Here is a 19,563-nt window from a genome sequence, read left to right on the forward strand (position 1 = left end):
CGCTGAAAGGGCGTGGTCAGAATAGGCTCCGCCCCGCCGTCACTTCCGCGCCTGTTTGCCCGAGGCATCGGGGCGTGGTTAATTTAGGCTCCGCCCTGCGCTCGCTTCCGCGCCCGTTTGCCCGAGGTCTCGCGGGCGTCCTGGGGGCGTGGTTTGGTCGAGGCCCCGCCCCTTCAGACTCCGCCCCTTGTGCTCACTTCCGCGTGTGGCCCCGCCCCGCCCCGCCTGGCCCCGGGCTCAGAGCGCGGATGGAGCGGCAGGTGAGGGCTCGGCCCGCGGCCCCCGAGGTCCCGGCAGCCCGGGCCGGGCCTGACCCTGGTGTGTCCCCTGCGCAGGTGCTGCTGAACGAGCCCGAGGAGGCGGCGGCGCTGTACCGGGGCCTGAGCCGCCAACCCGCGCTGAGCGCCGCCTGCCTGGGCCCGGAGGTCACCACGCAGTATGGGGGCCACTACAGGACCGTGCACACGGGTGTGTGTCTGTCTGCAGGGGGATCGGGGTCGTGCAATCGCGGGGAGGGCAGGGGAAGGCGGGGGGCTCGCGGCTGGCCAGTCGGTGCACCTGTCGGTGTGTGTGTGAATGAAGATGAGCCTGGGAGGAAGGAGGGGCGCAGGGTTGCATCCCCCAATCCCCACTCCCCACTCCCCAGCTGCTGTCCCTGCACCAGGTTTATGCAGGGGGAGGGTGTTCAGGCGTTATGGGGTGGTGCCCACGAATACACGAGTTGAGGATGTGGAATTAGAATTCAGATCAAGGAGCCCCAAGAGCTATGCTTGCCATGACCCCTGGTTTGAATCTCCAATACCTCCTATGGCATTCACCCTCCCACCCCTGGCATTACCAGAGATCATTCCTATGCATAGAGTCAACAATAGCCCTGCCTGGGCATGACCAGGGGTGATTGAAACTTCATCCCCCCCCAAAAAAAAATTAGAATTGAGAGATCTGAATACTGGGAGTGAGCCTGTAGATCCCAACCCCATCATTCTACCCCTTGCAGTGGCAGGTTAGGTAACCCTCACAGTTCTAGGGTTAGAGTTGGGAACAGGAGTGGTTTCTCCAAGAGATTCTGAAGGCCTACACTTGAGCTTAGCCAAGTTTGGCTTGCCCTGTACTCAGACTATTTGGAGACAAATTGAGAGAGGTGGGCTGGCCATTCCTTGGGAGGCAGGGAGGCCATCACCTAGACTGATCAGGCCCAGCAGATTTATATCTTTCCTCACAGAATGGACCCAGAGGGACCTGGAACGCATGGAGAACATCCGATTCTGCCGCCAGTACTTGGTGTTCCACGACGGGGGCACGGTTGTTTTTGCAGGCCCTGCGGGGAACAGTGTGGAGACCCGGGGGGAGTAAGTCTGAGAGGAAACTGGGCATAGCCTCAGATATCTTGGTTCAATGTTCGATGAATGTATCTGCCATGTGTCTGGGTGCAGGAGATCTCTAGAAGCATGACTTGGAAAATATGGCAAGCGTGCTCCAAAAGTGTACTTGGGCTGAGCCATGAAGCTCTAGAAGTCTGGGCAGAGAGGCACACTTGGCATGGAAAAGAACAAGACCAGGACTGGTGTGAAACCAAAGCCTTAAATGATTGCTCTTGGGCATTTTGGCGATGATAGAGGTGCAATAACACTGACATCAAAACCATAAACATTGACAGATTAGTAACTGTGTTACCCAAACTACAATAAAAATGGAAATAGTCTTGGTTTTAGAAAGAATCAACAGGAGCCAGAGCAAGTGTACTGGGAGTAGGGTGTTTGCCTTGCATGTACTGTCATCCGATATGGTCCCAGACACTGGCAGGAGTAACTCCTGAGCATCCCAGATATGCCCAAAAACCAAAACAAAAGGAAGGAAGAAAGGAAGGGAGGGAGGGAGGGAGGAAGGAAGGAAGGAAGGAAGGAAGGAAGGAAGGAAGGAAGGAAGGAAGGAAGGAAGGAAGGAAGGAAGGAAGGAGGGAAGGAGGGAAGGAGTCTTAGGGGCTATAGCCTCAAGGAAACCAGACTAGTCCACCATTGGTCATTTGGTGTGAAGTGACTGATCCTGCTATCCGTGTCCTCAGGCTGCTGAGCAGAGAATCTCCTTCCGGTGCCACAAGAGCCGTGCTGCGCAAGACTGGAGGCACAAACCCTGGAGAGGAAAAGCAGTTCCTGGAGGTGAGTGTACCGGGGAGCAGGCTGTTGGCAATGAATGGGAGGTTCAGCCCTTTGGGTGGGTATAAGAACCTAATACCCAGGTATCCCCAGATCTGGGAGAAGAATCGGAAGATCAAGAGTTTCAACCTGTCGGCGCTGGAGAAACATGGACCTGTGTATGAGGACGGTGAGGCAACTGGCTGGTGAGAAGGCAGGGTGGACAGGAGGGACATCTGAGGCCCAGAGTGTCCCCTGATGACCGGTCCTCCCGCACCCAGACTGCTTTGGCTGCCTGTCCTGGTCGCACTCGGAGACACACTTGTTATATGTGGCAGAGAAGAAGCGCCCCAAAGCCGAGTCCTTCTTTCAGACAAAAGCTTTGGACGTCAGTGGCAGTGATGACGACGTGGCCAGGCCAAAGAAGTCCGACCAGGCTGTGAAGGTGCTCATGGCCGTGACCAGTTCGTGAAGGCTTGTTAGGGGAGTCGTAGGGCATAGGGTGCTTCCTGCCCACACAGGGCCCATCAAAGCTGGGGTGGCATTGGCTTCCAGGGAGCAGGCCAGAACCCTGCAGGACTGGTGAGGCATTAAATGTCCTGTATTTTCAGGGGGATCAATTTGTCTTTTATGAAGACTGGGGAGAAAATATGGTCTCCAAAAGCACCCCTGTGCTCTGTGTGCTGGATATCGAGAGCGGCAATATCTCTGTGCTTGAAGGGGTTCCCGAGCATGTGTCCCCTGGACAGGTTAGTCCTACCTCTGCCTTCATTACTTCTGGACCCTGGGTGCTTGCATTCTCCTCTATTCCAAGTTCACACCTGACCCACGGTGGGTGTTTTCAGGCATTCTGGGCCCCTGGAGACACAGGCGTGGTATTCATTGGCTGGTGGCATGAGCCCTTCCGGTTGGGCGTGCGGTTCTGTTCCAATCGCAGGTGAGGAAGCGGCACAGGGCCGGGGTCATGGCGCACAGGCTGACCTAGAAGCTAAGTATCTGTGTCTCTGCTGGTTCCAGGTCAGCTCTATACTATGTGGACCTCACCGGAGGGCAGTGTGGTAAGTGGCAGGTGTCCAGCTGTGCTTTGCTGATACACACTGGCCCTGCCAGCCTTCACAACGTTCACATTCCCTTCTGGTCCAGAACTCCTGTCCGATGACTCTGTGGCAGTCTCCTCTCCCCGACTGAGCCCAGACCAGTGTCGCATCGTCTACCTAAAGTACCCATCCCTGGTGCCCCATCATCAGTGTAGCCAGCTGTGCTTGGTGAGCTGGGTTGAGGGGTCAACAGAAGGAGGGGGAGGGCAGATGAGAGATATAGGGAGGGTCAGATGTGTCTTCCCATGGGCCCCTTAGGACACCTCTTGCCCCAGACGAAGTGACGGTGTGAGTCCAGCTGTTTCTTCCTCAAGGCAGGGCCTTCAGGCTGAGTGGCAGGACTCTGTCCCTGGGGTCATACCTTGCTGTTCGAGAGCATCTTTGTGGAGAAGTGTTCAGAGGCTAGAGGGCCCAAAGGCTAGAGCACATACTGTGCATGTGGGAGTCCCAGGTTCAATTCTTGGTATCACACGGCCCCCTAGCTGTCAAGGGTGGTACCCAAGTAAAAGAAAGAACTGTTTCTCCCTTTGCTTCTCAACTGTACATGCCCAGGCTCTGGAGGAACTGAGACCTAGACAGTAGTTATGGTCTTACAGACCCAAGGAAGAAAGCATCATGCTCACTCCAACCCTTTCCTGAGGCTACACAGGGCTATCAGAAGGAGAGGAGCCAGAGCTCTGTGTCCTGGTGACACTGCCAGTATCCTGGTGGGCCTGACCTTCATGTCCTCTTACAGTATGACTGGTACACCAAGGTGACCTCAGTGGTGGTGAATGTTGTGCCTCGGCAGCTGGGAGGTAAGTGGAGGATGGTGGGTGGGTGCGGCAGAGCCAGTATTCTTGCTCTTCTGCCGCGTCACCCCTTGTGCAGGGCCAGGCACTGGCTTCTCTGAAGCTTCCCTCCTTGCTGGGTAGGAGCAGGGCCATCCCCCTGGGGAGAGTCTCTGACAGTAGGAAGTCTAGTGATTGAAACCAGAACAGCCCACCCTGGATAAGGGTTTTGTTGTGTCATTCTTGTGCTTCGACTCATGGCCATGTCTTGTTTTCTCACTGTTCCTTCAGATGGAGTCTCAGAACATACACAGGTTAAAGGACCTTTACTTGACCCCTCTGAACCCACTCCCCACCCCCAAGTCTAATCAAGCCCCTGGTCAGTAGGTCTCAGGGTATCGCTCATTCAGCTGGCATTTCTATCAGGCTGCAGGTGCTCCCAGCTCTGTGTGGAACCCCAGAACACATTTAAACAGGAGGAACAAGTATCTGTTTCCTCAGCAGCTTGGGCAGAGCCAAGCAGGTCCAATGGATAAGGAATAGCCATGGCTTCATGTTCAAGTTCCAGGGAGATTTTGGGGGGGGGGGGGAACCAGTCTGAATCCTGGCACCACCCCTTACTAGATGCACCTCAGGACCATGTCCTGCCTCCTGGTTTCCATGTCATCTGTGCGGGGCGGTGCCTACTTGTACGGTCATGGTGGTTAGATGCAGAGTTGAACGGTTGGCTATGTCTGGCCTCTGTGCTGGGTGGCCCTGTCTCTCTGACCCTCACATCTCCACCCTCCAACTCTCTTCTGTTGTCTCAACACCTTGGGAACCCTTGTGTCAGACTAACACTTAGTGATGGAATCTCTAGTAAACTCCTTCAGGCCAGACTGCCCCATTGTTTTGATCCCCATTCTTCCTCTCTTGGACTCACCCCCTCAAACCCCCCCAATCTTTACAGAGAACTTTTCTGGAATCTACTGTAGCCTGCTGCCTCTGGGCTGCTGGGCGGCTGACAGCCAAAGAGTGGTCTTTGACTCGCCTCACCGCAGCCGTCAGGTATGGGGTTGATACGGCATGGGTGGCACCCCTCTGACCAGCCCCCAGAGCCCACCCTTAAGACCCTATATTCTGTCCCGACTCACTCACTCGTGGGCGGCAAAAGTGTAGCCCCAAAACATTTCTAGCCTGAAGAGAAGGGGCATAGGTGAGCCCTTGAACACTCTGGGGATTGATGGAGGCACCATTGAGCCCTTCTCCCAGGACCTGCCAGGGATGTCCAGCGCACCGGACTCCTTGTGGCTCTGCTCTTCGTTGACTCTTAGGCTTTCTCAAAGGGTGTAGGGGCAGTTTCTGCCTTGCCAGGGCCACCAGCAAGTTGTGACAGGGCTGGAATTCAAGCCCAAGCCCTAAGATCACTTGCTACTGCCCTGAGTTACCTTTGTCACACAGCAGCGCCTGGCCTGCCACAGGGGTCTCCAGGAGGGCAAAGAGGGAGTAGGAGGTAGGGACAGGAGCCAGAGGACTCTGGAATGATGAATAATGCCGTCTTCCCTTCTGCTTCAGGACTTATTTGTTGTGGACACCCAATTGGGCACTGTGACCTCCCTGACAGCTGGTGAGCAGGGCTGGGGAGCAGCCAGCTAGGGTTGGGGGGATGGGGTGCCCTGGTAGCCTTGCAAGGATTCATCCCCACAATACTCTTCCCTGGCAAGCTCCACCCTTCTCAGATCTGTTTTGGTCCCCCCTCAACACGGCCTCCATCTGTCCTGCAGAAACATGGCTCTCGGGCCACTACCCTCCCTCCCTGGGTCTTGGTACTTAGATTTGGGCAGGGATGGTTCTGACATCCTCAGGTCCAGGAGAAGCTATGTGGGCTTCCTAGTATGCCTTGCTCTCACCCAGACCTTGTAATTCTGCCCCTAAAACGTTTTAAGTCTCCAGCTGCCCGGACTCATCCTTGCCTCCCCCCACTGCCTTCTTAAAACCCAACCCCTCTTGCTCTGTACCTGGCATCTCCCCAGATCTGTTGGTCCCTCAGCATTGCTAGCATCTGCCACATGAACAGTAGGCCGAGCAGGAAGCCCTGCCACACAGTCACTGTTTGTGATGCCACTTGCATTTCAGGGCTGAAGGGCACCTTGTCCTAAAGCCTCTAGAGGGGGACTCTGGCTCCACAAAGTGGTGGGGGGAGCTGAGACAGTTTACTGCTACCGACTCCTTCTTGTCATCTGCTTTCCCCAGGGGGCTCAGGTGCAAGCTGGAAGCTGCTCACAGTTGACCAGGATCTCATGGTGGTACAGTTCTCCTCCCCCAGCCTACCTCCAAGCCTGGTGAGTGATGGGAGGCCAAGGCCCAGGAAGTGGTTGTTGAGTACATACGCAGGGGTCTCAAACTCAATTTACCTGGAAGCCGCAGGAGGCAAAGTCGGGGTGAGGCAGGGCCGCATAAGGGATTTCGCTTACCGAATATTCGCAGTAAAAAATCGCATTAGTAAGAAACAAAATCACAAAAAATCACATTAAACATTTGCATACCCCGAACGGAACTGCTTGGGGTATGCGAATGTTTAATGCGATGTTTTTCTTATCAATGCGATTTTTTTTTTTTTTTGGTTTTTGGTTTTTGGGCCACACCGGTGGTGCTCAGGGGTTACTCCTGGCTGTCTGCTCAGAAATAGCTCCTGGCAGACACGGGGGGGGGGGGGGGGGGTGCGGCGGGGGGGCATATGGGACACCGGGATTCGAACCAACCACCTTTGGTCCTGGATCGGCTGCTTGCAAGGCAAACGCCGCTGTGCTATCTCTTCGGCCCTATTAATGCGATTTTTATTGCAATAATTTGGTAAGCGAATAATCGCGAATACTGCGATATTTGAAGGCTGGCCGCTGGCCACAAAATGTTGTACGGAGGGCTGCAAACGGCCCTTGGGCCTCGAGTTTGAGACCCCTAACATACAGGGTGCCTTAGGCTGGGTAACTGCCCCCCCCCCAAGTTAGATCCAGGTTGGTTGGCATTTAAGAGGTGACTCCAACCCAGTTTGGCCCATAGATTCTAGCCTAGCAGGCGAGGGTCTGCTCCAAATAGAACAGGGTGCCTGGAAGAGCACCCCCATCCTTGGCATAACTGAGCCTGGGAAGTTGAGAAAGTGTGTTTGTGCCTTTGTATTAAAGGAGGGGTGTGTTTGCCAATTCACAGTGAGAGTCTCTGCTATTACCCCTAAAAATGGGTAGAAGACTGGGTATAGTAAGAGGTGCCCATCTCGCAGCTGGCCTCCCTGGGACACATTCTCCCCTCTTGGCAGAAAGTTGGTTTCCTGCCTCCTGCAGGAAAGGAACAGACGGTGTTGTGGGTGTCGCTGGAAGAGGCAGAGCCCATTCCTGACATCTCCTGGTGCATCCGGGTGCTTCAGCCACCCCCAGAGCAAGACAATGTGCAGTATGGTGAGCTAGCTGGGGCCAAGGAATCTTCTAACAGTCCCTAGCCCACAGGAACTCTGACCCACCTTTCCCATTTCCTGTCTCATGTTGTGGAGGTGCTTGAGATGACTTCTACAAGGGCATCCTATCTGACAGGAATAATTCCTGAGCATCATCAGGTGTTACCCAAAACCAAAAATAAAACAAAACTTTGGGAATCAGAACTGGGCACCATCAAGCCAAATCATAATTGGTGGGAGAAACAGGAAGTCAGGCCTGTACAAGGACCATGACATACCTCCTCTGTAATAACATCCCTGAAGAGGTTGGCGGTGGGCTTCCTAGGTGGGACCAACAAGTCTGAGCTACCTGGAGTGAGGCCTCGGGGTGCCCCAGGCCTGTACTCTGGACGAGGTGTCAGTAGGGAAGCCCATGTGGAGAGCAGCCCTGCTGACACCTGCCCTTTTCCTGCAGCTGGCCTTGACTTTGAAGCAATCCTGCTGCAGCCCAGCGACCCTCCAGATAAGACCCAGGTCCCCATGGTGGTCATGCCACACGGTAGGCGGCAGGCCTCCTGGGAGGAGCCCCTCCCCTCCCGCCATCCTGCCCAGCTGGCTCCTTCATCCCGTTTCCTATCCGCAGGGGGACCCCATTCGTCCTTCGTCACAGCCTGGATGCTGTTTCCAGCCATGCTCTGCAAGATGGGCTTCGCAGTCCTGCTGGGTGAGCGGCAGAGCCTCATGGGGGTTGCTAGCATAGGCTCCCTTTGGACAAGTCCCCTGGGTGCCACCCCAGTCTTCAGACCTGCCTGAAGCCTAGAGGCGCAGTAGCAACTGCCTTGGCCCAGCCTGATTCCTCTGCATGCCTAACACAGGAAGTGTGTTGTGGTCCCGCAGTAGCAGCCACAAATCTCTTGGTCCCTTCCGCTCATGAGTCTGGAATTCAGGCCTGACCTTACAGAGGATGAAAGGCATTGGGGGTAGCTGGCACTATCACTTGACCACTGTCTGGTCCCTCTGTCTAGTGAACTACCGAGGCTCCACCGGCTTTGGCCAGGACAGCATCCTCTCCCTCCCAGGCAATGTGGGCCACCAGGATGTGCAGGATGTCCAGGTAGCAGATTGGGGCTAAAGAAGCAGTGGGAGGCCCTCAGGAGGTGGCTGCTCTTAATGGCTAGACAGCTGGCTGCAATGCCGTGTTCCCTCCTGCAGTTTGCTGCGGAGCAAGTGCTCCAGGAGGAACACTTTGACGCAGGCCGAGTGGCCTTGATGGGCGGTTCGCACGGTGGCTTCCTCTCCTGTCACCTCATTGGTCAGTACCCGGAGACCTACAGTGCCTGTGTGGTGCGCAACCCTGTGATCAATATCGCATCCATGATGGGCTCCACCGACATCCCCGACTGGTGGGTGTGCCCTAGGTCCCTGCCCCTCTCCCCGGCCCTCCCGGTCCCAGGGTTCCTGAGGGCTGCAGCAGCGGCATCTCTTGCAGGTGTGTGGTGGAGGCCGGTTTCCCCTATAGCAGCGAATGCCTGCCTGACCTGAGCGTGTGGGCCGCGATGCTGAACAGGTCGCCCATCAAATACGCCCCTCAGGTATGCAGCCCTTCCTTCCCTGCCCTGGGCACGGACAGTCAGCCCCAAACCCGGGCCTGGCTCACGCCCCCTTCCATACCTCCAGGTGAAGACGCCCCTGTTACTGATGCTGGGCCAGGAAGACCGGCGTGTGCCCTTTAAGCAGGGCATGGAGTATTACCGCGCCCTCAAGACCCGGAACGTGCCTGTGCGGTGAGTGCAGCAGGGAGAGCCCTGGCCGATGGTGGGCAGGATGGCGGGCAGGACTGTCCTGCCTCCAACGCTGCCCCTCCACCCTCACAGGCTCCTGCTCTATCCCAAGAGCACCCACGCGCTGTCAGAGGTGGAGGTGGAGTCGGACAGCTTCATGAATGCCGTGCTCTGGCTGCGCACACACATGGGCAGCTGAGCTCTGCCCCCCTGTGGGCTGGGTGAGCCCGTGTCACACTTTGCTCTGGAGGAGCCCCCGGATCTGGCCAAGGCGTCCTGGGCTTTTGACCTGGTGGCTGTGGTGAGCCAAGGCTCTAGATTGTAGGCTCTAGAGGCGGAATAAATGAGAACCAGAGTCTGGTTCCATGTGAAACTTCTTACCAACTCGTCCCTCACTCCTGCCCTCCCCTTGGGTTCAGAAACTGGGCACCAGGGTAGAAGCCACAGGGACCTCAGGTCCTCAGGGTGAGAAGACAAGGCAGTAGTCAGTGAGGTGCTAGTCTGCCTAGCTGAGGTGAGCTCCCTCAGCCACTACACCTCCTGCTAGGAGGTGCTGTGCCATCTTTCTCCCCTGCTATCTGTCAGGAAACACCTTTTCTCAGCAGCTAGTCTGCAGTAGTTGTCTGGTGAGTCCTGGTACCTCAGGGTGTGCAGTGCTCAAGCCACCCAGGCCCAGGCGAGGTGTTCCCAGCTGGTTCCCTAGAAACAGAAGCTAAGTTGCACCTGCACAGGGGTAAAGAGGAAGGCAGCTTTATGTCTGACAGAAGCTCCTCCCCGCTGAGCCTCCAGACTCGAGGCCAGGCCTAGCCTAGCTGCATGACCTTGTGGATCCAGTCCATGAACACAGAGACACGGGTGAAGACAGCAGGCCAGCGCGGGCGTGCGCACACTTTGTTGGGAATGATGATTCCCTGAAGGACCCAGCAGTCGTGGATGTAGCAGGCAAGCGGGCCCCCGTAGTCCCCCTGGTAGGTAGGAAAACCAGTGAGGGGCCCTGGGTCAGGGCCGAGACTGCCTCTGCCCCCTGGGGAAGGAAATAAAGTGTTTCCCATCACAGCCCCCCTGCCTGGGCTGACCAGTCCACCACTGACCTCACAGGCCCCCACAGGGGCCTGCAGCCCCTCGGTGCATAGCTCATTCTCCTGTATTTGCCTTCGGTGCTTGATGTTACACGCCTGGTTGGAGATGACTTTCATTGAGGCCACATTCAGGACAGAGTTGTCACCAGTCCCTACAGCGAAGGGAACGGAAGGAGAGGGTCTTCTGGAGAGGGTAAGATGCAAGACAGCTTGGGGACCCCAGTGCCCTGCCCTGCCTCTTACCTTTAGTCTCCCCCCAGCCTGCCAGCTCACACTTGGTCCCTGGAGGCACCACATAACGCTCGGGAGGCAGGCAGATCTGGGCCACACGCTGATTCAGGGTCACAGGTCTTTAGCAAGGATGATGGGGGTTCAGAGCTTGCCACTGACTGCAAGGCCCAGCCCCACCCCTACAACTCTCCTCGCCTCCACCCCCCTGTTGATCTCACACACCTCTCTAGCTTGAGTAGAGCCATCTGAGAACTGGAGGGCCCACACACCAGCTTGGTGACTGTGACCCGCTGCAGGTCTGGCTCCCCGGGTTGAGGGTTCTGGAACATGGTGCCCAGCCACACCTCATAACCTATGAGGGGCATGTGGCTGGGCAGAGAAGGGCCACCGGGTCAGCCCACACAGTCCTCAGCTCTGAAGCCCCACTGTTGGGGGTATGGTTAAGGGAAGGATGCAGGTGGAGGTGGGTAGGACCCCACAGCCTAAGGAAGCTCACCAAGAGGAGAAGCACTGCTGGGCAGTCAGCACCCACTGCTCCTTCACCAGGGACCCCCCACAGAAATGTTGGCCCTGCCTGGAGGCCAAGAAGAGAGGGAGTGGGAAAATGAGCCAGCTCTGGGCACCAGCTCCCAGAACAGCCCCAATGCTGCTGCTGCTGCTCCGTATCCTCGCAGGCAGTGCCTCTCACCGATTCCGCAAGCTGACAGTCCAGGGCGAGTTCCCAGGCTGCCCCCCAACCACGCGCAACTTTAGGGGCTGCTGGTCTTGCCGGGTGACCCTCTTGCCACACTTCTCAAATAACACCTCATCTGGGGATGAGGACAGCATGAATGAAATTCTGGGTATCCATGGGTGGGCAATCCAGTCCCAATCTACACCTGACTGGGACCATACCTTCAGGCCCCGGGACGGACGGGTGTTGGTTCTCATCTGAAAGACCCCGAGTTCACAGAGTTAAGGGGGCAGGTGTGGGCAGGGACCCGTGGCTGGGATTCACCGTAGCACTCACCGCAGCGCTTCATTGCACAGTAATCGAAAAGCACCTCGGGGTTCGTGGTATAGCACCAGGGCCCGTGGCTGTCAGAGTCGGGGTTCCGGCAGAAGTTCTCCTCCAGCTGTGCGAAGGGAGCAGAGGCCGGAGTGAACCTAGGCGGGAGGGGAGGCAATGAACAAAGCCAGGTTATCCCACGCCTCCCTGGGGCTCAGGTTTGCATGGCCGGCGGACCATCCTACTCACTGTGGCTTGTGTGGCATCTCAGCGGACCAGTGCTGGCAAAGGATACCTTTGCGGGTCTTGCTGACGGAGCCCCGGTATTGCTCCCCTATGCCGTAGTAGCAGTCTGCACCAGCAGGCGAGCAGAAGAGAGGTCAGCCACAGCGCTCAGCCCACTCTCTAGGCCCCTCCAGTCCTTCTGCACCTGGGGGACTCACCCTCAGGCTGCACCTCATCTGTGCAGCGCCGAATCTGGTAGCAGAAGGCCTTTTGCTTTTCAGGCCGGGAAGTGAAACACCAGGGTGCCTCCGAGCCGTCGGGGTTCCTGCAGAAATTCTCACGAAGGTCCCTGAGCAGGGGCATCCCTCAGTCTTGAGCAAAGCTCAGCCCCAGATGCACCCTCACGTCCCACCCACCCGCGTGCCACCATCCAGGGGCTGCCCATCACCAGCACCACCCACATTTGCTCACTTGCAAGCATATTTCTCCGGCACAAAGCGGTGCTGATGCGGGGACTGTGCATCCCAGCGCTGGCACGGTATGCCCGCGGTGGTGGTGTTGGCAGTGCCCCGGTAACTCTCTCCCTTCCCACGGAAGCACTTGAGCGTCGTGGCCTCCTTGCGTTGATGTGCATCGGGCCCTTGGATAGACCCAGAAACTGAGACCCGGCTATGGCTGCACCTGAATCCCATTTGCACTTGCCCCAGTAGTCCTTTGGCTTTTCCTCCGTTCCCAGCCTGCAGCTCCCTTTCTTTCTAGTGCCCCCCTCCTCTAGCCTCAGGCAAACCCCCTCCCTGACCTGCGGTTGCCTTACCGCAGCGGGGAATGTTGCAGAATTCCCGCTTGACCTGTGGATCGGTGGTATAGCACCAGGGCCGCTCGGAAGCATCTGGATTCCGGCAATAGTTGTCGTCCAGGTGTTTGTCTGGGAACCTGGAAACCGTAACAGGGCATGAACAAGATGCCTGGACTCCACCTGGTGGCCCAGACCAACTACTGCCTTCCATCGCATTCCACCCCAAGGGTGGCCAGTGGTCGAGCCTGCCCATGCTTACTTGTGGGGTTTGAAGGAGTGTGAGTGCGGGTGTTGCAGGTCCCAGCGCTGACACTCGTGACCTGACTCGGTGTGGTCCACTGCCCCTCGGTAATCTTCCCCATTGCACCAAAAGCAGGCTGCTAGATAGCAGGAGAGATAATACAGCAGGAAGGAGCTTACCTTGCACTCAGTTGACCCAGGTTTGATTTTTTAGGCACCCAGTAAGGTCCCTTGAGCACCGCAAAGAGTAAGTCCTGGGCACTCAAAGCAAACAAACAAACAAACAAAAAATAGGTTAGGACGGGAGTGGAAGTACAGTACTAGTAGTAGTAGTTGCTTGCACGCAGCTGACCCAGGTCAGATGCGGATTCAAACTCCAACATCCCATATGGTCCTTTGAGCCAGAGTGATTTCTGAGAGCAGAGCCAGGAGTAACCCCTGAGTGCCACCAGGTGTGGCTCCCCCCCCCAAAAAAAAAAGTAGGTTATTGGATATGCAGGACCTCACGGTTCCGTGAGGAGGGAAGTAAGTTCAATTGCTTGACATTACAGGTTCCACCACCAGCACTTACCATCCCTGCAGGACTTAAGACCACAGCTCTGGTAATGCAGGACAGGGTCTGTCGTGAAGCACCAGGGACCACCAGAATCCCCGTTAGGATTGCGGCAGAAGTTCTTTTCCAAGCCATTCTGCGGGTTGGGCCTGTACCTGTGAGCAGAAAGCTGGTTATCCAGTGGGGGCACAAAATCTCACTGGAACACAGAGGGACAGAAAAGAGATATCCGTCTCACTTGTGGTCAATTGGGGCTTTGCGGCTCCAGTGCTGACAGGGGAGACCGTCCTTGGTTTTGGCCACAGTTCCCCGGTACTGGACCCCAATGTCTACGATGCAGTTTCTCACATAATCTGGAAGCAAGAGACAGTTACCCATGGTCGGAACTGACGGTCCCTGTGGGGAGTGCCCTTCTACCTTTTTGAGATTTGGGGAGTGAAGAGGGGCCACACCTGGCGGGGCTCCAGGTACCCGGCATACTTTGGGCAATACTCCTGACTCTGCACTCAGGAATTACTCCTGGCAGAGCTCAGAGGACCATATATGCCACGTGCAAGGCAATTATCCTACCCATAACTATAATATCACTCAAGCCCCTTTACTTTTTTTTTTTTTTTTTTTTTTTTTGAGCCATACTCGGTGACACTCAGGGATTACTCTTAGCTACATGCTCAGAAATTGCTTCTGGCAGACTCCACATGCCAGGACTTCTGGGTGTCTTCGACTGGTATGTTGGGGGCTCTGGGTAGGACAGCTAGCCATAGGCCCCCTGGGCTGACCACTTAGTCCAGGGGACTTAGATCCCCCCCACACCAGGTGGGTCTTCAGGGCCATGCCTGGTTAATCGGGCCCTAAGGGGAGGGGGGCAAGAAATTCCTCCCTATGCATCCACAAACTACAGAACTGCGCAGGGGCGCTAGCCCCCATGCGCACTGCGTGTATTAAGAGTATTCCTTATCCTTATGTTTTGCGTATCCAGAATGTCCATTTTGTATTCTGCCCTTTCCCACACAAAGCTCAGTTTTACTCCTTAACTCTCTCACCCCCCCCCACCAAACATCACTAACCCACATTACTCTTTTTTAACTTCAGTACTGCATAATCCTAATCACAGACCAAAGCCATGCATTGTGTGTAACAACCCCAAACTGTTTCAAGAGACATAAAATGGACACATATTTCTTTCGAATATTTGGTGTTTTTCTCTGACAGCTGTAAGTCTTACTAAATGTTCTCTTACACAGTGATGATTCTAACCACTTTTTATCTTCTCTTTATGAGCTGTTCAACAAGGAATTTTGGTGAAAGAGTCCCCCAGTTTAATGCTTATGATTGAACAATGTCATGGGGATTGTTGGACTTGTTCTTATGGCCCCCATATGCGTCAATAACATCACGTGGCATTGCTCCTTTTTTTGCATAGGCACATTAAAATGGGAAAATACTATACATACAAATAAGATTCTATCTAATAGAGATTGGAACACCGTTGTATAGATGTACCACAGTTTCTCTAGCCATTCATCTGTTGTTGGGTAACTGAATTGTTACCAGATTCTGGCTATTGTAAATAATACTGCAATGAACATAGAAATGAAGAAAGATTTTGTTCATGGTGTTTTTGGGTTCCCAGGGTATATCCCTAGGAGTGGCTTTGCTGGATCATATGGGAGCTCAAGTTCTAGTTTTTTTTTTTTTGTGGAATATCTATATTGTTTTCCAAAAAAGGCTGTACTAGTTAGTATTACCACCAATAGTGAATAAAGAGTTCCTTTCTCCTCACAAAAAAAAAAAAAAAAAAGAAAGAAAAAGAAATTGCTTCTGGCTTGGGGGACCATATGGGATGCCGGGGGATCAAACCGTAGTCTGTCCTGGGTCAGTTGTGTGCAAGGCAAATGCCCTACTGCTGTGCCATCACTCCACACCCACCCCCCCATTTACCTTTCTTTTGATAGAGGTCACACCCTTTGGATGGATGCAGTAGAGTATGAGGCGAGTTCTGGGTCCAGGGCAGTATCTGGCAACCATGGCTGCTGGCATTGTAGTGAAAGGCCCTAGAGGGAATGGACAGTCACCCAGGGCCCAGACCACCTACCCTCAATCTCTTCTAGATCTTGTGGCAATTCACCTGCAGTCTAGCAGGGACCCACAATACTTTGCACACTCCTCAGCATCTGCTACTTCTTGCCAAGGTCTGGAGTCCCCTGAGTGTAGCAGGTATTGCAGCTCTGTACTCCGAAGTACCTGGAAATCATTCAAGGGAGAGCGCTGCCCTGCAGCAGGAGGATGCATGTCAGTACATGTAAGTCAGCCTGTCCCCACATTATTCAATCAGGAAATCAAAGCTGTAAGCCTCTGGGATGAATTCTATAGGCACAATCAACAATCAGGCCCCTACACAAAATTGGGGAGAGCTGTCCCCGAGCTGGCAGCTGTCACCAGTGTGTTTCTGTTTAGTGGGCAACGCACGAAGCTCAATTCCAATCATATGTCTAGGAGACTGTATGAGTGAGATGGCAGCACTGGCCCCATGAAGTTGGTCCCCTCTTATCTCAGCTGAGAAGCTATCACACAACCCAGGTGGAGAGAAGGCCTCCCATCCCCCAGCAGTGCCGACCCAAGACCATTTGCAAATTTAGATCAGGTGCAGGAGATAGCCCAGTCTAGTGTGCTCCTGGCATACCTCACTGCAGCAGCCCCTGTCCTGCATTACCAGAGCTGTGGCCTTAAGCCCCAGACATGCAGCGAGCATCTGCTCCGAGCTGGAAGCCAAGGTCACTGACTCTTCTCTGCCCAGGAATTCCTGGTGCAAACAGCAGGAGAGTCAGTCTGGGGCTGACCCTTTCCTGGGGTGAAAATACTCACCAGAGGCTCCTGAGCTCTGTGTCAGCAGCAGCAACAGCAGCAGTAGGAACCACCCCATCCTCAGAACTGGAGGTTGCACTGTGACCCATCTTGGCCCCATCCGGGACATTGTGAAACATGTCCCAATGGGATTGGGTGACTTTGCTGACTGGCACCTAATTGATACTAGACCTGGGGGCAGGGGGCAGGAGGCAGGAATGGGGTGGGGTTTGGCCTTTGCCACAGCAGCTCCAGTGGAGTCCGTGACATGGTGCAAGCCATGCTCTCGGACCTGAGGCAAAAGCTTCACGAAAGTTAGTCTTGTGGAGCAATCGCAGGTGGTCCCAGAGCAAAAGAAAGTATCCCCCGGGGCCAGAGAGATACCATGGAAGTTAGCCGTTTGCCTTGCATGCAGAAGGTCAGTGGTTCGAATCCCGGTATCCCATATGGTCCCCCGAGCCTGCCAAGAGCGATTTCTGAGCGTGGAGCCAGGAGTAACCCCTGCGCGCTGCCGGGTGTGATCCAAAAAAACAAGAAATAAATAAATAAAATGGTGAATTTATAACATATTCAATATAATAAATATCCTGCTCATAATTCAGGCTGGTCAGGTTTCTAAAATCAAGTAAAGATGAACCACATTAAACATTAGTCTTAGGTCATAGAGTTAACATATAGACAATCACTGGAGGCCATTGTTTAGAAATAGTAAGATTAAACCTGATTCTTTCTCTGTGTGTGTGTGTGTGTGTGTGTGTGTGTGTGTGTGTGTGTATGTGTTTTGGGCCACACCCGGCAGTGCTCAGGGGTTATTCCTGGCTCCACGCTCAGAAATTGCTCCTGGCAGGCACGGGGACCATATGGGACGCCCGGATTCGAACCGATGACCTCCTGCATGAAAGGCAAACGCCTTACCTCCATGCTATCTCTCCGGTCCCCTAAATCTGATTCTTGATGAGGTCAGCATGCTTACAAAATTGTTAATAATATGTTGAAATGGGGAACCTGTAAATTGATGTATTTTGATTTTATGCCAATATCCTGCTGTTAGATGTATAAATAACCTAGCAGGGGTCTCAAACTCAATTTACCTGCAAGCCGCAGGAGGCAAAGTCGGGGTGATCCTTGAGTGCAGTCAGTAGTAAGTAAGTAACACACATTGGGGGTGTGACCCAAACAACTAAAACAAAATAACACAAAAAAAGATTCCTCTAGGGCAAGCCCACAAAATGTTGTAAGGAGGGCCGTTTGTGGGCTGCGGGCTGCAAGTTTGAGACCCCTGATAGAGAAATAAATAAATGCAGTTGCTCTGTAGCGGAGGCTCAAGCCAAAGCTCTTAGCAACACTTTCCAGCACCCAAGACTTCGAGTCTTTTGTTACCAAACCCCTTGTCCATCTGTCATCCAAGGAGGACCCGAGTGCTGTGGCAGGCCTTCACCCTCAGAGTTGAGGTGGAGGTATATAGCTGCTATCTCCTTGCTCCAGTATATTGGGGAGGTATTCTCAATATCTTGGGCAGGTATTCGGAGGATGCATTTTGAGGGGCTCCCGAAAGAAGTGATGGGATCCTGCAGAGAAGGCCATGCGCAACAACCACGGGCAACTAGGGTGTCAAGAACTGAGATCCCTGTGCCTAGCAGATGACCCCAATTTGATTGAACCTCTGCTATCCCTGGCAGAGTGAGGCCATTTCTACTGCAGCCTCCAGAGCAAGGTGCCCCTCACAGCTTGGCCTTATCTGGACCAGCAGTTGGGTCTGCCCACGCCCAAGCAGAGGAGCCCAGAGAGGCCCCTTTAGGCCTCTCAGAGGTGCTTTCCCCATAGCAGGTGAGCAAGACCATATTGCAGGGTGGAGGTGGGCATGGCAGGGAGCCGGGTAGGGGGAGGAAAATCTCTTAGACAAGAGCCGGAAGGATAGCATAGAGGTAAGGCAAAGTTTGCCTTGTGGTTTGAATCTCATATGGCATCCTATAGGGTCCCCCCCACTTGAGCCTGCCAGGAGGAATTTCTGAGCAGAGTAGAGACCAGGAGTAACCCCTGAGCACTGCCGGGTGTGACCTAAAAGAAACCCCTAAAAAATAAAAATAAAAAAAAAAAAAGTCTGAGCCTGCCAGGAATAATTTCTGAGCACAGAGCCAGGAGTAACCCCTGAGCACTGCCTCCCCCCCAAAAAAACCCAAAAAATAAAAATAAAAAAATAAAAAGTTTGAAGACCCCTGAGCCTGCCAGGAATAATTTCTGAGCACAGAACCAGGAGTAAGCCCTGAGCACTGCCGGGTGTGACCCAAAAACCAAAAACAAACAAACAAACAAACAAACAAACAAATAAATCTCTTAGATGGCGGGGGGAATCTGTGCCCCTTGGGGCCTTGAGGTCAGCAGGTAGGCAAGGCTTAGCTCAGCTCAGCTGGGCAGTTCTGCAACTCCAGGCCTGCAGCTGGGAAATTGCCTGGCAGTGGAGGCCTCGGACGAGCGCCCTCTGGCGGCGGCTGGGTGCGCCGCGCGTGTGCGTGTGCGCATGCGCGAAGGTGAAGGCGAAGGCGGCGGGCGGCGTGGTTTGGCCCGGGCCGGCCGCCGTAGCCGAGAGGCCGGGCGGATACTGGGGAGCCGGGACCAGGCGGCCAGAGCTGTGGGGTGAGTGGGGGGCGGCGGGGCTCGGGGCGGGTCCCCCCGGGCCGGGGCTCGGGTGCTCGCCTGCTCGGGGCTCACCCCCGTGCTGAGGGACTGACTCCCCCTGCTGGGGCCTGGAGGCGCCTCTGGGTGGGGGGCCAGAAGTGGGGTGCAGGCCCTGCCCTCCTTGGCTGCCCTTGGGCTCCTGCATGGGGGTCCCGGGTTCGATCCCAGCCCGCAGCCTCCCGCGAGGCTGCATCACGGGGTGCAGGCCTGCGGGGTGGACCCCTGGGCCCCCTGGGCCCCTCTTGGGGTGCCCAGCCTCTGCCCCCCAACCCCTTAGGTGCCTTTGGGGGATCTATCCAGTGAGGGACCTGGCCTCCTCTACCTGCATCTGCACCCCAGGGAGGGGACCCCGGGGTCCCCAAACCCTGCTGAGAGCCAGGCTTGGGTGCCAAGGGTGGGGTGAAGGCCTGGGGATAGGGGTGTGGCGGGATTCCATCCCAGGACTGAAGGGGGAAGATAAGACTGAGCCTCTGCCTTTTGAGGCCCCCCCCCCAATGCTTGGAGCTAGGCCAGGAGCATAGAACTTAGCTGGGGGAATGATCCATTCCTTCACCCCCTGGCCACTTGTGGGCCCAGAGAAGTGAGACTTGAAACGTTCACCTTAGGAACTTGAATTCCAACTTATGGAGACACCTGTGGCTACTTTTGTGGGCAGTATGTGGCCAGTGCTATCGCCTGGGGTTCCCCCCCCCGACCCCTCACAGCTCCAGCTGGGGGATATGTGAGGAATGGATGGGCTGGGGCT

General features: G+C 55.1%; 2 protein-coding genes across 3 annotated transcripts; one reads left to right on the forward strand and one right to left on the reverse strand.

The window, feature by feature from the left end:
• Positions 1-221: 221 nt before the first annotated feature.
• APEH (acylaminoacyl-peptide hydrolase) lies at positions 222-9,563 on the forward strand. The gene is made up of 22 exons (XM_049777346.1): positions 222-260; positions 336-468; positions 1,223-1,349; positions 2,063-2,156; positions 2,247-2,322; positions 2,414-2,577; positions 2,744-2,881; positions 2,978-3,069; positions 3,150-3,190; positions 3,276-3,397; positions 3,966-4,026; positions 4,949-5,046; positions 5,554-5,605; positions 6,232-6,320; positions 7,292-7,430; positions 7,881-7,964; positions 8,049-8,129; positions 8,431-8,519; positions 8,618-8,808; positions 8,895-8,997; positions 9,083-9,189; positions 9,280-9,563. The coding sequence occupies exons 1-22, from the start codon at positions 249-251 to the stop codon at positions 9,383-9,385; spliced, it is 2,199 nt and encodes a 732-aa protein (XP_049633303.1). The 5' UTR covers positions 222-248; the 3' UTR covers positions 9,386-9,563.
• An 87-nt stretch (positions 9,564-9,650) lies between these two features.
• MST1 (macrophage stimulating 1) lies at positions 9,651-16,268 on the reverse strand. Of its 2 annotated transcripts, XM_049777347.1 has the most exons (18): positions 16,164-16,268; positions 15,427-15,571; positions 15,240-15,352; positions 13,537-13,651; positions 13,317-13,453; positions 12,765-12,885; positions 12,524-12,642; positions 12,181-12,349; positions 11,928-12,058; positions 11,734-11,836; positions 11,506-11,642; positions 11,391-11,426; positions 11,185-11,305; positions 10,993-11,070; positions 10,719-10,865; positions 10,509-10,615; positions 10,278-10,417; positions 9,651-10,151 (listed from the first exon to the last, which is right to left on the reverse strand). In XM_049777347.1, exons 1-18 carry the CDS (start codon positions 16,261-16,263, stop codon positions 9,990-9,992), a joined length of 2,181 nt encoding a protein of 726 aa, XP_049633304.1. In that variant the 5' UTR covers positions 16,264-16,268; the 3' UTR covers positions 9,651-9,989. The 2 variants fall into 2 exon arrangements, with proteins under 2 accessions (XP_049633304.1, XP_049633305.1); XM_049777348.1 differs by lacking the exon at positions 11,928-12,058 and having other exon boundaries at positions 12,524-12,646; positions 12,773-12,885.
• Positions 16,269-19,563: the final 3,295 nt, after the last annotated feature.

This window comes from Suncus etruscus, chromosome 7 (assembly GCF_024139225.1).
Source record: "Suncus etruscus isolate mSunEtr1 chromosome 7, mSunEtr1.pri.cur, whole genome shotgun sequence".
Lineage (NCBI taxonomy): Eukaryota > Metazoa > Chordata > Mammalia > Eulipotyphla > Soricidae > Suncus > Suncus etruscus.